At 38.6% G+C, this 14,345-nt stretch overlaps 1 protein-coding gene across 1 annotated transcript; it reads left to right on the top strand.

Annotated features, from left to right (window-relative positions):
- The first annotated feature begins 105 nt into the window (after positions 1-105).
- Positions 106-11,379, top strand: LOC127495318 (alpha-2-macroglobulin-like). The gene is made up of 34 exons (XM_051862067.1): positions 106-272; positions 784-964; positions 1,070-1,226; positions 2,947-2,999; positions 3,103-3,123; positions 3,794-3,959; positions 4,068-4,152; positions 4,363-4,474; positions 4,592-4,712; positions 4,827-4,936; positions 5,035-5,205; positions 5,296-5,529; positions 5,635-5,847; positions 5,935-6,084; positions 6,348-6,473; positions 6,656-6,749; positions 7,146-7,281; positions 7,514-7,739; positions 7,809-7,932; positions 8,001-8,122; positions 8,221-8,272; positions 8,352-8,435; positions 8,518-8,694; positions 8,804-8,879; positions 9,024-9,180; positions 9,280-9,354; positions 9,441-9,603; positions 9,711-9,904; positions 10,002-10,214; positions 10,330-10,451; positions 10,548-10,629; positions 10,830-10,913; positions 10,992-11,097; positions 11,197-11,379. The coding sequence occupies exons 1-34, from the start codon at positions 187-189 to the stop codon at positions 11,235-11,237; spliced, it is 4,314 nt and encodes a 1,437-aa protein (XP_051718027.1). The 5' UTR covers positions 106-186; the 3' UTR covers positions 11,238-11,379.
- Positions 11,380-14,345: the final 2,966 nt, after the last annotated feature.

The raw sequence follows: 14,345 nt of genomic DNA, 5'->3' as shown, positions 1-14,345 counted from the left end.
CAAATGAATTTTTGGACAAACCAACAAACTGCATATTAGCACAGGTTTTTGAACTGCATTGCTTACATGGTTGAATCATTAATCAGATGATCAATACAAATGTTTTGAAGGACCTCCTTTAGCATGAGAGTCCCTTTAAAAGAGACGGTCGAGTTCCTTTCGTGACCTGGATGAGCGCTCATCATCATGGCTCTGAATTTCAGCTGCTGTTGGAAAGGGCTCCTTCTGCTCTCTTTCCTCCTGATCTGTGTCAATGGACAAACATCAAGGCCGTAAGTTTTTAACAATTTTTACTGAGGAAGGCTTTTATTATTCACTATTGTGTCTGTTTGAATAGCAACATTATTCCAGTAATTTTTATTTAAAGTTCCGGTACCAAAAGACACTAATAATAATGCATCTAAGTGTAATAAATTATTAGTATACCATTAGTCATTGTGTAAGATAAGTCTTGATTATTTCTCCTGTATTTATTTAACTGATCTGTTTTGCACAGTAGACGTTTGCTGTTTGAATGACAACTTAAGGCATGTGTAAGATCATTCATAATTAATGACAGTGTATTTTCAAGGGCAATCTTGTTCTGAATAAACATGAAAAGTAATAAATTAAGTCACCAGACATCATTACACAGTTTGCTCTTGAATTTTCATATAATTGATAAATAGCAAATTAACTGCATTGATTTTCACTCCCACTTATTTTTTTATTTTTTATTTTTTAAATGTTTCCTGCTGTATCTAACCACTCAGGCAATATTGAATGATCATTATCTCTGGACAGATCTTTCATGGTGACGTTTCCTGCAGTGATCGAGTCTGGATCTGAGGCCAAACTGTGTGCAAGTCTTCTCAAGCCCAATGAAAGCCTTGTCATGAACATTCATCTGGTTCATGGTAACCAGAGCACTTTACTGCTGCAGGAGAAAGCTGAAGAAGAGTTTCATCGCTTCTTTAACTTCAAGGTCTGCCATTAGCACATTATTATGAATATATAATTACATTTTCATCATAATGCATCTAGTTTTTGTGATGGCAGGTTGTGAATGCAGGATATTATTTCTCATCAGGCTCCTCTGGTCGAAGCAGAATCAGTACAGAAAATGAAGGTTGAACTTCAGGGAGAGACTTTCAAGATGACTGAAGAGAGAAAAGTCATGTTCAAGCCTTACCATCCTCTGACCTTTATCCAGACTGATAAACCCATCTATATTCCAGGACAGACAGGTGAGCTGTGATTGTTTCAAAGGCTAAATCAAAGGCTAAACCTCAGTAAATAATGCTGGTGTCACTGACATCTAAACCCTGATCACAGCTGATGTAACGCATATACCTTAAGTAAAGCATGTTAATATCATGCAGTAAGCTGATGCAGCACCGTAGGTCAAAAATTACAAAGGTTGCACAAACCAGCAGATGGTAAAAGAGTATGTAAACAGTTCAATGGATTTACAAACTTGTAAACAGAAAAGAGGAGCAGAAGAAAAGATAAGGAAAGCAGATAAGGATAAGGTGCTTTGGAAACTCGAGAATGGTCATCTGGTGTGTGTTTGAGCAATCCCCTCACATATATTCAGTGTTACGAGTCCCGGGCGTGGAACACGTAAACAGATTACAAAACCCCTGAATTATCAGAAGTAAACACAAGAAAAGATCAGCGGCTTTCCTCAAACGCAGCTTGTAGCGTCTCTTTAATAACATCATATCATTTTGACTTTATAATTATCAATGTCACAAAATACACACTATTCACACATCTGTTGTCTTAACTGTTATATTAGTATCTTTTAAAATGAAACTGTTTTACTTACACTACTCTAAGTCTGAACAAATATACAAATATACACTTCCGAGTCATTTTTATATTAGTAAATTAGCGCATACTGAAATAAAATGTATCATTTACATGTGAATTGACTACAATCACAACAATCAACCGTTTTACCCTGTAACTTTCACATTTAACACAAACAAGTTATTAGTTTTAAACACATAGGAAATGTGAACTGACATGTCTTATAATGGCAATGGCACATATTTTCATTTTTTTTATGAATATATACCTGAATTATCAGGAGAAGTAAACACAAGAAAAGATCAGCGGCTTTCCTCAAACGCAGCTTGTAGCGTCTGAAGTAAACACAACGCGCATCACCATAGCAACCCACAACGGACTCCCTCTAGTGGCAACAGTTGTATTTTCTTTTAAAACTTCAGTCTTAAGTGGTGATAATTAATGACTCAGTGTACAATAAACTCTTTGTCAAATAAATAAAGAAATAAATACATAAATAATTAAATAAATGTATAAATAAATAAATATTAATACCAAAAGACACATTACCTTGTGATTACACATGGGTGTATCACATCAGCCTAAATACTGTAATTACAAATAACTGATGAAGTAAATCTCTTGATATCAGTATCTGTATGACTTTATTTTATATGAAATCTGGAGATACTACAGATCAGGGGTGTCTAACTCAGTTTCTGGAGAGCCACAGCTCTGCAGAGTTCAGCTTCAACCTAAATTAAATGTACCTGATGCAGCTAATCAAGTTCTTCAGGTTTATTAAAACAGTGTTGAAGCAGAGTTGGGACTAAACTCTGTGGCCCTCCAGGAGTTTGACACTCCTGCTATAGATCGTTACATGATAATAGTTTTCTGGTATAGGCCTACTTGATTCTAACTGGTCAGCCGGTGCAAATTGGTCATAATTTTTTGTAAAATGACGGACAAAACAGGCTGCTGTGACAGTCGAATTTGGCTCAAAAGACACCTTCACACAGCAGCAAAATACAGTTGTCAACCCTGTATTTGATCCCTAATATGGTTACGTTTACACACAGTGCGGTCATTAAAATACTGACTGTAAGTGTTGTCCCTTACATAAGAGCTGAAAACGTCAAAGTGAATTTTTTAATACACATTTCTATTTTACAGTGAACTTCAGAGTTGTTACCATGGATACAAACTTTGCACCCCTTGATCAGCAGGTCTGATGTGTTTATCTTGCATCTTTATCGCTCTTGTTTTCTCTTGCATTGTTGAATACACGTTTAATAAATAAATCTTTAATTACTATTTTCTCTTTTACAGTATAGTACAGTGATTCTTGAGGTAAGAACACCAAATCTTCTGTACAGTCACAACAAACACACCTTTTAAATCTTATTAACAATATAGAAATTCTGTTTTATTTGCAATTATTGTGTTTTTGTAATGATGGGCCAACGGCGTGAGGATCCATTTACAGTTTCTTTATTGTGAGAACAAAGCACAAAGCAGACAAGGGCAAGACAGTAGCGTAAACAGAAACAGGCTTAGGTCGAGACAGGCGGCAGAGATTCAGGGTCTTACAACAGGCAGAGTTCAGGGCAGGCGGCAGGCAAACACAGTCCAGAAAACAAGCAAGGTTCAGGGCAGGCGGCAGAGGTTCACAGGAGATAAGCAGTCCAAACAATAACAGAGTAACAGTCCACAGGAAAACATTCAGTAATGATCACCGGGGCAAATCAAGACTTTGCAGTGTATGGATGCGTGTGTGCGTCTTAAATAGTGTGAGTGTGATGAAGTGCAGGTGTGCGCAATCAGTCCCAGGAATGAGGGCCTATGGGTAATGTAGTCCAGGAGGAAGTAGCTCAAAAAACCGGCGGCCGGGAGGAGGTGCCGCGGGAGCCGTATTCATGACAGTTTTCAGTAGGCTAATTAAACATTTCTTCACTGATAGTCAGGATATGTGTAGCTGACTCTAACTAAATATCTGCACTGTGTCTTTGGTTTTAAACAGGACAGTCGAGGTAACCGGATTGGTCAATGGACAAATGTTTCTTCAACAAGGTGGATTTTGCAGCGTTCTTATGAATTAAACCCAGAGGCCCGTCAAGGCATGTACAAACTGAAGGCTTTTATTAGTGACAGGATGATCTCACATAATTTTGAGGTGAAAAAATATGGTAAGTCATAAAAACAAACCATTTGCAGTGCATGGGAAGAATTTCAATAATATGTTTGTATATTAATATCTAATTAGACTACTAATAACTCTAATTTCTGACTTCTAGTTTTGCCTAAGTTTGAAGTTACTGTAAAAAGCCCAAATGAAGTACGTGTTGAAGAAGACGAACTGATAATTGAGGTTTGCGGAAAGTGAGTGGTTTATTTTATTTCCTGCATTAAGAGAGCAGTGTGTTCTTCCATTCTTGGCACAATTAAGTTACTTTGATTTAATTGTTAATTGCGTTCTTTTTTTTTTTTTTTCTCTCTGGGGTCAGTTACTTACTGTAACCCCCATCCTAATATATTAGTTGCTGAACTCAACCCTGGGCTGTAGATCATTTGCTTGTACCTTTTTCACAGATACACTTACGGACAGCCTGTACCTGGTAAATCATGGGTGAAAGTGTGTCGTAATAATTTGTCCTACCTTACCCATCACACCAATTCAGTGTGTTTAGAGGAAACCATCGAGGTGTGTGAGTTGAAACACAGTACAAGTAAATTAATGGCACATTATCTTTCCTCCATTTATCCAGTTAAACCACTCTTTAGTTAATATGCTATGTTTGTGTTCATTCATTATAATTAGATAAAAAAGACAGGCTGTGCCATCCATACCTTAGATGCATCAGTCTTTTTCAACGCCACACTAAACGACAGTCTGGAGAATTCTCTTCGTGTTGAGGCAATGGTTACAGAAGAAGGAACAGGTGAGCTGCTGGATTTGGTCAGATCCCCGTTACATACATTTCTTGAATTTCTCATTTTTGATGTTTTACTTTTATTTGAATAAATATTTATTCTGGTGTTTTTACTATTGACAGAGATCACCATGACAAAATCTGAATCTGTATCTCTCACTTATGAAATTGGTAAAGTCACATTTACTGACCTGCCCAAAACATATGAACATGGATCAGTTATAGAAGGAAAAGTAAGTCTAAAATCAGTTCAGTTCAGTTTCAGTTTAACACCATTGATATGTACAGAATTATTCCTTAATTTAATCTTTTAAAATCTTATTTTCAACAGATCAAACTCTCAGATTTCAAAGGCGCACCAATTCAAAACAAAGAGGTTTATCTTATGGAGGGTCACACTTGGTCCCCAAAACTGCTCCTAAATCTCACTACAGACAGCGATGGACTGGCCAGCTTCTCTTTTAATACATCCAGTCTTTCTAAAAGTGATATTAATCTGATTGTAAGAGAGTTTGTATTCAATTAGTTTACTTTTTTAAGTAAGAAGAGTTGAATTGCATGAGTTATTTCTGATTCTTTGTTCACTTGTCAGGCCAGTGTCTATCCAGAGGTCCATTATTATGGCCACAACAGGCCTTACATCTCTGCAGATATAAAACCAGTTCGGCTCTTCCAGCCTGCTGCTCCATTCAATCCAACACTAAGTGAACTGATTATAGAGAATACTGAGCAACCATTAAAGTGTGACTCTGAGTTTACAGCCACCATCAAGTATTATTTTGTTGGAGAGACTGTTGAAGACTTCAAAACTGACATTATCTATATGGTGAGAACATGTGCAGTGTACATTATTACAGAGATGTTTTTGTTTAACAGTGTTAATTGGCTGCACTAGTCAGTTTGTTATCAGAGTGTCATCTGTCTGTTTTAGGTCTTGTCCAGAGGAGTGATTGTTCATCATGGATATGAGAAGGTTGAAGTGAAATCTTCTAATGGAGTAGCAAGTGGCACAGTGTCATTCAAACTGTCTATTAGTGCAGATCTGGCTCCAGTAGTGCAGATTCTGGCGTACTGTGTTCTGCCCAGTGAAAATTTTGTTGCTGGTAGCGGAAATTTCGACATTGAAAAGTGTTTCAAAAACAAGGTATGTATTGTAGCTTTAGAAATTAGCCATTTTAAACTGTATTACTGACTAACTTCTAAAATAAACCCTATTGACTGTATGTCACAGGTGTCTCTGCAGTTTTCTCCTGCTAAAGCAGTTCCTGGTGAGAAAAACACTCTCCAGCTCTCAGCTCAGCCGGGTTCACTGTGCGGCCTCAGTGCTGTAGATCAGAGCGTCCTGATCCTGAAGCCAGGAGAACGTCTGGATACTGACAAGGTGTAGATGCTTTCAGATTTAATATTGATTAAATGTGTCTGCATAGTGGGAATCTACAGTGTGAATCTAGTGATAACAGACTTTAGTTTTTACTGCTATGATCCATCAGTGTTTAAACTGACATCCCGATCTCAGGAGATTTAACGCTAATCATCATTCTTTCTCACCAAAATGGAATTAAAGTTTTACAAAATTACATTAATTATTAAGTGTTGAATTTTTAGAAATTATACTGATAGTGTGTGAACGTGGTCCCGTCACAGATCTTCAACCTGCTGCCAGTGCAATCGGGGTCATATTACCCTTATACTGTTGAAGATGAGCAGAAGTGTCTGCATGTGAGATCCCGTCGAGCTGTGCCAACAGACGACGCCTATGAATCCTTCAAGGTAACAGGTGGATTTTATGTGTGGCAGTGCAGTAGATAATGATTGGTAAAGTATATACTGCACATGGGTAAGTAATGCATAAAAAGCCCACTTGATTATACTGACAATTAAGTACAAATTAATTAATTAAATAATTTGTATTTTCATGACTTTTACTGTGGTTCATCATTGCCATTTGACAGAGAGTGGGATTGAAGATGGCAACAAATTTGGATGTGCGAGTCCCTCCGTGTCTGTCATACAGAGGATTGACGTATCACCGATACCATGGTGAAGGTACATGTACTGTGATTACAATCCAAGCTGTTTAAATATGTAGGTGCTTGTAATAAAATATATTTTAAAAAATAAAATGTTCAATTTGTGAAATTCTGAAACAATTCCACAATTATAGTGATGTAGTAGGAAAAAGATTACATTTTTTCTGGAGTTATAACGCATTAACTTTGGCAGAACTAAAATACAAAAACTAAAATAAAAATGAAATAAACTGAAACTAGAAATCTCTGACAACAATAAAACAAATCTGAATGAAAATAAAATAATGTGTATTAAAATGATGATCTGCCTTCTGTTTGCTGTTCACTTATGAACGTATATAGAATTGGTTATTTTGACTGAGTTTTCACATACCTATCACTTAAAATGATAAAATATCACCTTTCTTTTCAGTGATGTATCATTATCGTCATCCAATGAGTGGGACGCATTTATTAGGGGGTGATTCTGGTGCTAACAGAGATTCTCCAGTAGTGACGATTCGGACCATCTTTCCAGAAACGTGGATCTGGGAACTTGCTGAAGTGGGGTATGTGAAGCGTAATTAGTACATTTAACAGCATATTTATCTTATTACTTATCTTTAATACATCATCTCCCCTCACACCCACAGTACAGAAATTATCTTGCTTGCTTTGCAGATTCTGAATCCAGTTTTTTTTTTTTTTTTTTTATCATCTGTGTGCTGAATGATGTTATTTATTACAGGAAAAATGGCCGAGTCAGAATCAGATATGCCTATTGTTGTAATTCCTCCACAGGGACTCTGGATCAGCTCAAGTTCCTGTCACAGTTCCTGACACCATCACCTCTTGGGAGACGGAGGCCTTCTGTCTGTCCTCTGAAGGTCTGGGTCTGGCTCCTCCTGCTCAGCTGACAGTTTTCCAGCCCTTCTTCCTGGAGCTCTCTCTGCCTTACTCCATCATCCGTGGGGAGATCTTTGAGCTGAAGGCCACTGTCTTCAACTATCTGTCCAAGTGCATCATGGTGAGATTTCACACTCAGTCTTATCAAGTCTATCAAATATGCCACTAATCATGTGTGGTTGATTGACAGGTTAAAGTGACTCCAGCTCCTTCCTCAGACTACACTCTCAAAGCCTCTGATGATCAGTATTCATCCTGTCTATGTGCTAATGGAAGAAAAACCTTTAAATGGATCCTCACTCCTTCTGTTCTTGGTGAGTTTTCCAGTCTGAATCATTGTTTCTCAATGTTTGTATCTTCATGCACATGTCTTGTGTTGTAGGAGTCTTGAATATTACAGTCAGTGCAGAGGCAGAGGCGTCCCAGACTGTGTGTGACAATGAGATTGTGAGCGTCCCAGAGAGAGGACGCATTGACACGGTCACACGAAGTCTGCTCGTACAGGTCAGCGCACGTCAAACATCTTCTAGACATCATTTATCCATGATCCTAATGCTACTTATATCAGTATGATGTGTTGATGTGATTGTTTTATGCTGCAGGCGGAAGGAACTGAAAAGACTGAGACTCACAGCTGGTTATTGTGTCCAAAGGGTTGGTCCACAGACTATATTTAGCATATAGCGTTACTCTGCTGATTACTGATATGTGTTTCTGTCTGTCTGGTTCACAGGTGACAGTCTCTCAGAGGAAGTGGCTCTGACTCTTCCTAAAGATGTGATAGAGGGATCAGCCAGATCCACTGTTTCAGTCATTGGTAACATTTACAAATACAAGCAGAAATGAGGACATTGGGTTTGGATTATAAAAATGTATTTTAACCTGTGTATGGTTTATAGGAGACATATTGGGTCGTGCACTGAGGAATCTTCATGGATTATTACGGATGCCGTACGGCTGTGGGGAACAAAACATGGCTCTTCTTTCTCCCAATATTTACATTCTGCAGTATCTGGAGAACACGGAGCAGCTCACCTCAGCCATCCGAGAGAGAGCCACAGACTTCCTGAAGAGCGGTGAGAGACAAAAATCATGTCAAGAAAATACTGAGACTGTTTAGTAGTTAGAATTCAGACACATTTGGTCAACTCAAATGAACTGTGTAATCATTGTCAAACTCAACAGGATACCAGAGACAACTGAATTACAAGCATGACGATGGAGCATACAGCACATTTGGTTACGGAGAAGGGAATACTTGGTAAAAACTTTGTCAAAAAAAATATTAAAATTTTCTTTGATAAGAATTTTTTTTTTTTTTTTTTTTTAAATATTAATTTCGTTTAACTCTGGAGTTAATTTACTGCTACAGCTAATGACATTGTGTATATTACCACACCACCAGGTTGACTGCCTTTGTCCTGAGGTCTTTTGGCAGAGCACAGAAATACATATATATTGAACCACGTAATATTCAGAGTGCAAAAGAATGGTTAATAAACAGACGGGATTCAGATGGCTGTTTTATCCAGCAGGGAAGACTGTTCAACAACAGAATGAAGGTATTTTGTTTATTTCTTAAAGTTTTCTGTGACCAGTAGACACCAGGCCTGAGAATAAATTGAATATTTGTCTTTATTTCTGTTTCTCATATATTCCAGGGTGGAGTGAATGATAATGTGACCATGACTGCCTACATTACTGCATCATTGCTTGAACTGGAAACTCCAGTCACAGTAAGTTCATCTACAGGAAACACAGTATAAACTCATAGAAAAATGACACTCACAGCGTCTGTTTCTCTGTTTTTTTTTTGTCACAGGATCCTGTCGTCAGTAAAGGTTTGTCATGCTTGAGGTCTGTCATTGAGGATGTCAAAAACACTTACACCACTGCTCTGCTCACTTACACTTTCAGTCTGGCTAGAGACACGGTCACTCGACAGCAGCTTTTCAAGAAACTGGAGGATGTTGCTATTTCAGATGGTAAGTGGTTTGTTTCTGATGACTTTCTCTTGTCGTTTATGACTACTATTGTTTTCTTTTTTTTCAGTCACACTCATTGAGTTACACATGTGTCTTTTGTCCTTAAGGGTCTCATCTCCACTGGTCTCAGTCTGCATCTGCTGATGACTCTGATTCTCTGGCAGTGGAGATCAGCTCATATGTGCTGCTAGCTGTTCTCACTGCAGATTCAGTCACTACAGCTGATCTGGGCTATGCTAACAGGATTGTCAGCTGGCTTGTGAAGCAGCAGAATGCCTATGGAGGATTCTCCTCCACACAGGTTACTCAAACTACTCCAATAAAACACACTATTGCTGAATGTGCTGGTGTGAATGAGTAAAAGTGACATTACTGAATACTGAATACTTATTTCCCAGGACACAGTAGTGGCTCTTCAGGCTCTGTCTTTGTACGCCACCAAAGTGTTCAGCTCTGACGGCTCCAGCACAGTGACTGTCCAATCAGCAGGAGACACTCACCACTTTGATGTCAATCAGGACAACAAGTTACTGTACCAGGAGAAGCAGCTGCAGAGCGTTCCAGCCAAATACAGCATTGAAGTGAAGGGCTCGACCTGTGTGTCTGTGCAGGTCTGTAGTGTGTTCAGCTTCATTTACTCACACTCACTTTCTCTCTTGGCATTTTGTGGTTATTCTGCTTTGAAATGGTTCATTAATTTATTTTTGTTTGTGTTGACTCCCTCAGATGGCTCAGTTCTACAACATTCCCACTCCTACTGAAGCTAAAACATTGAGCATTGACGCTAAGATTGAGGGAGATTGCAAGAAAACCTTGGGACAGTACCTATTGTTAAATTTCACTGTGAAGTAAGAACAGTAACTTTATGCTATAAGACATGATTTTGGTTATGGCTTTAGTTCAGTCAGCATGGACTCTGATGGTTGATATTATTTTTTTTCCAGATATGATGGTCCACAGGCAAGAACTAACATGGTCATTGTGGATATTAAACTCTTGTCAGGATTTACAGCTGATACATCAATGGTGCGTTTGACTAAGTGAAGTGATTCATAATTAGATTTACTGTACTGTCGCTGTGAATCTACTGTAAGATGGTGCAGCTATGGCCGATATTGTCCTGCTCACTTCTCGATGAACAGCATGATAGCTTACAAAAAAATAGCTCTCCTGTTGGCCATGTGAAAATCATATATTTATTTCTAAAAAAATCACTTTTTTCACAGCTTGAACCTCAAAGCACTTCAAGTACATCACTTGTGGAACGGGTCGATTCTAAAGATGATCATGTCATCATATATTTGAAAGAGGTGGGAGAACAGCAACATTCATATGATAAGATACAGTAATTCATTTACATGTTTTATCCACTATTTATCCTCCTGCAGGTTCCAAAAAATATTGCAGTCAGTCACCAGTTACAATTAAAACAGATTCTTCCAGTGAAGAATCTCAAGCCAGCTGTGATTAAAGTGTATGATTACTACCAAACAAGTAAGATTTTATGTGCCATTTTTCGTTGTTTTTATTATGTGATTCAAAAGTATCAGATGGCATCAAGCTAATTTCCCTCAATTTCAATATTTCCCTCAGGTGATCTGTCAGAGACTGAGTATTCATCCCACTGTGAATAAATTGTCATGCTTCCGTTATGCAGCTTGTATAAATATGTTTGAATGCCGAATAAATGTTTTTATTCAGTGTTTATATCTTTTCCTGGGCAAATTAGTTTCATGATTAGCCTTCATTTTATTAAACCCAAACAACCTGAAAACACTTTGATGAGCTTACCGTATTTTTGTTCTTGATTTGTAGTTGCTTATATACTATGGCAATATTTCAGATTAAATATTTTTGCATTCCAATTCACATACTTATGCACTATTCTAAGCCATTTTATAGTTTAAATAGAATGAGTAGTTTGCTCACACTGAAAATTTCAAAAAGAAATAGTGCACTTTAAATGGATGATGCACTTTAATAACCAAATCAATAAATGAATAAATGAAAATAACAGTGTGAAATGTTGGACACTTCATGCACTCAACTGTCACAGCTTTCCTTGCGTAGCCAAAGGGGAAAAGCTGTCAGACTCCAACACTGGAATGACAAAATAGCCTTTTAACCTCATACACTGGTTGAGTACATATTGCATATTATAATTGCATAGTGTATAGTACCTAATTTGAGACACAGCTACTGACACGAGAATTCATTTTCAACACATTCTAATGCTGCTAACAGATGATGCATTTACAAGAATGCGGTTAAGATCCATGTACTGCCAGGGTTTTCAACTAGGAACCTCTGGAAGTCAGTGAAGGTACTGCAGAAATCTATTTAAAAGGATGTACACTGCTCAAAAAAATTAAAGGAACACTTTGAAAACACATCAGATCTCAATGGGGAAAAATATTATGCTGGAAATCTATACTGACCTGGACTGGGTAATGTGTTAGGAAGGAAAGGACGCCACATCGTTTGATGGAAATGAAAATTATCAACCTACAGAGGACTGAATTCAAGGACACCCTCAAAATCAAAGTGAAAAAATGATGCAGCAGGCTAGTCCATTTTGCTGAAATTTAATTGCAGCAACTCAAAATGGTACTCAGTAGTTTGTATGGCCCCCACGTGCTTGTATGAATGCCTGACAACATCGGGGCATGCTCCTAATGAGACGACGGATGGTGTCCTGGGGTATTTCCTCCCAGATCTGGACCAGGGCATCACTGTGCTCCTGGACAGTCTGAGGTGCAACCTGGCGGCGTCGGATGGACCGAAACATAATGTCCCAGAGGTGTTCTATTGGATTTAGGTCAGGCGAGTGTGGGGGCCATTCAATGGTATCAATTTCTTCATCCTCCAGGAACTGCCTGCATACTCTCGCCACATGAGGCCGGGCATTGTCGTGCACCAGGAGGAACCCAGGACCCACTGCATCAGCGTAGGGTCTGACAATGGGTCCAAGGATTTCATCCCGATACCTAATGGCAGTCAGGATGCCATTGTCTAGCCTGTAGAGATCGGTGCGTCCCTCCATGGATATGTCTCCCCAGATTGTCACTGACCCACCACCAAACTGGTCATGCTGAACGATGTTAGAGGCAGCATAACATTCTCCGCGGCTTCTCCAGACCCTTTCACATCTGTCACATGTGCTCAGGGTAAACCTGCTCTCATCTGTGAAAAGCACAGGGCACCATTGGCATACCTGCCAATTCTGGTGTTCAATGGCAAATGCCAGTCAAGCTCCACGGTGCCGGGTAGTGAGCACAGGGCCCACTAGAGAACGTTGGGCCCTCAGGCCACCCTCATGAAGTCTGTTTTTGATTGTTTGGTCAGAGACATTCACACCAGTGGCCTGCAGAAGGTCATTTTGTAGGGCTCTGGCAGTGCTCATCCTGTTCCTCCTTGGATAGATACCGGTCCTGCTGATGGGTTAAGGACCTTCTACGGCCCTGTCCAGCTCTCCTAGAGAAACCGCCTGTCTCCTGTAATCTCCTCCATGCTCTTGAGACTGTGCTGGGAGACACAGCAAACCTTCTGGCAATGGCACGTATTGATGTACCATCCTGTAGGAGTTGGACTGCCTGTACAACCTCCGCAGGGTTCAGGTATTGCCTCATGCTACCAGTTGTGACACTGACCCTAGCCAAATGCAAAACTAGTGAAAAACAGTCAGAAAAGATGAGTAGGGAAAAAAATGGCAGTGGCCTCCACCTGTAAAACCATTCCTGTTTTGGGGGTTGTCTCATTGTTGCCCATGTAGTGCACCTGTTGTTAATTTCATTAACACCAAAGCAGCTGAAACTGATTAACAACCCCCTCTGCTACTGAACTGACTAGATCAGTATCCCAGGAGTTTAACTGACTTGATGCTATTCTCCGATTAAAAAGTGTATAAAGCAGAAATGTTATTTTAAAAAAAACATTTTTGGTATGTCTAACTACTTGAAAGAACTGGTAAGCATTATATAATTAAATAATATTAGTCAATGCTCTTAAAGGTCCATTTATGGATTGGCACTCATAAAAATATCCCTATTATCTGACATACAAACAGATACCACTGAATTAGGTGTCCTGAAATATAACACTTGTCTCTGTGACAGCACTGGGCTGTTTAAACTGCAAAAAAACTGCAGGCTGATCAGAAGACATTACCAAGTTAATTTGAAAATCTAGCTTTTTTTATATTTAGAGTCCCAGGGCTGCTTGAGAGTGTGGATGGGAGGTCCATGTGTCTGAAAAGATTAAATCCCTGATGTACAGTATTCTTTAATGCCAAAATACATCAAAAACAGGGTCAAAACCAGAAGAGAGATCCAAAATACAATTCACAGTGGAGATAAACAGAACAAGGTTTAAAATAATCACTAAACCAATACAGAAAGATGAGTGCAATGAGTATGGAAGTCATACTATTTTTTCAGAGAAAAAGTTAATATTCAGGAAATTAAAGATAATGACATAAAAAATGGTGCTATAATAATTAACATTTACTTCAGAAATATTTAATTTTCTGCCTTGAATATAAATACATATGAAATTATGACACTGAACATCTGTTTAGAACATTAACTGATTATAGCATATAATCTCAGGTAGCAGCATATTTAATTTAACACAACAGATTTTAGGTGACTTTCAGTAGCCATGTTTAGTCGTAATGTGTAGGCAGTAGACAGAGAACTTACAAATGCAAACAGCAGCTTACAGTATCTCTCCCACTCAGTTTG

Source organism: Ctenopharyngodon idella, chromosome 15 (assembly GCF_019924925.1).
Source record: "Ctenopharyngodon idella isolate HZGC_01 chromosome 15, HZGC01, whole genome shotgun sequence".
NCBI classification, from domain to species: domain Eukaryota; kingdom Metazoa; phylum Chordata; class Actinopteri; order Cypriniformes; family Xenocyprididae; genus Ctenopharyngodon; species Ctenopharyngodon idella.
The sequence above is the reverse complement of the archived record's forward strand: the minus strand, read 5'-3'. Positions and strand labels throughout refer to the sequence as shown.

Coding starts and splice junctions, on each gene's coding strand:
- LOC127495318 (XM_051862067.1), top strand. CDS start 187: ATGGCTCTGAATTTCAGCTGCTGTTGGAAAGGGCTCCTTCTGCTCTCT. Junction 3,124..3,793: donor ATAGTACAGTGATTCTTGAG/GTAAGAACACCA, acceptor GGTTTTAAACAG/GACAGTCGAGGTAACCGGAT. Junction 8,273..8,351: donor CTGGTTATTGTGTCCAAAGG/GTTGGTCCACAG, acceptor TCTGGTTCACAG/GTGACAGTCTCTCAGAGGAA.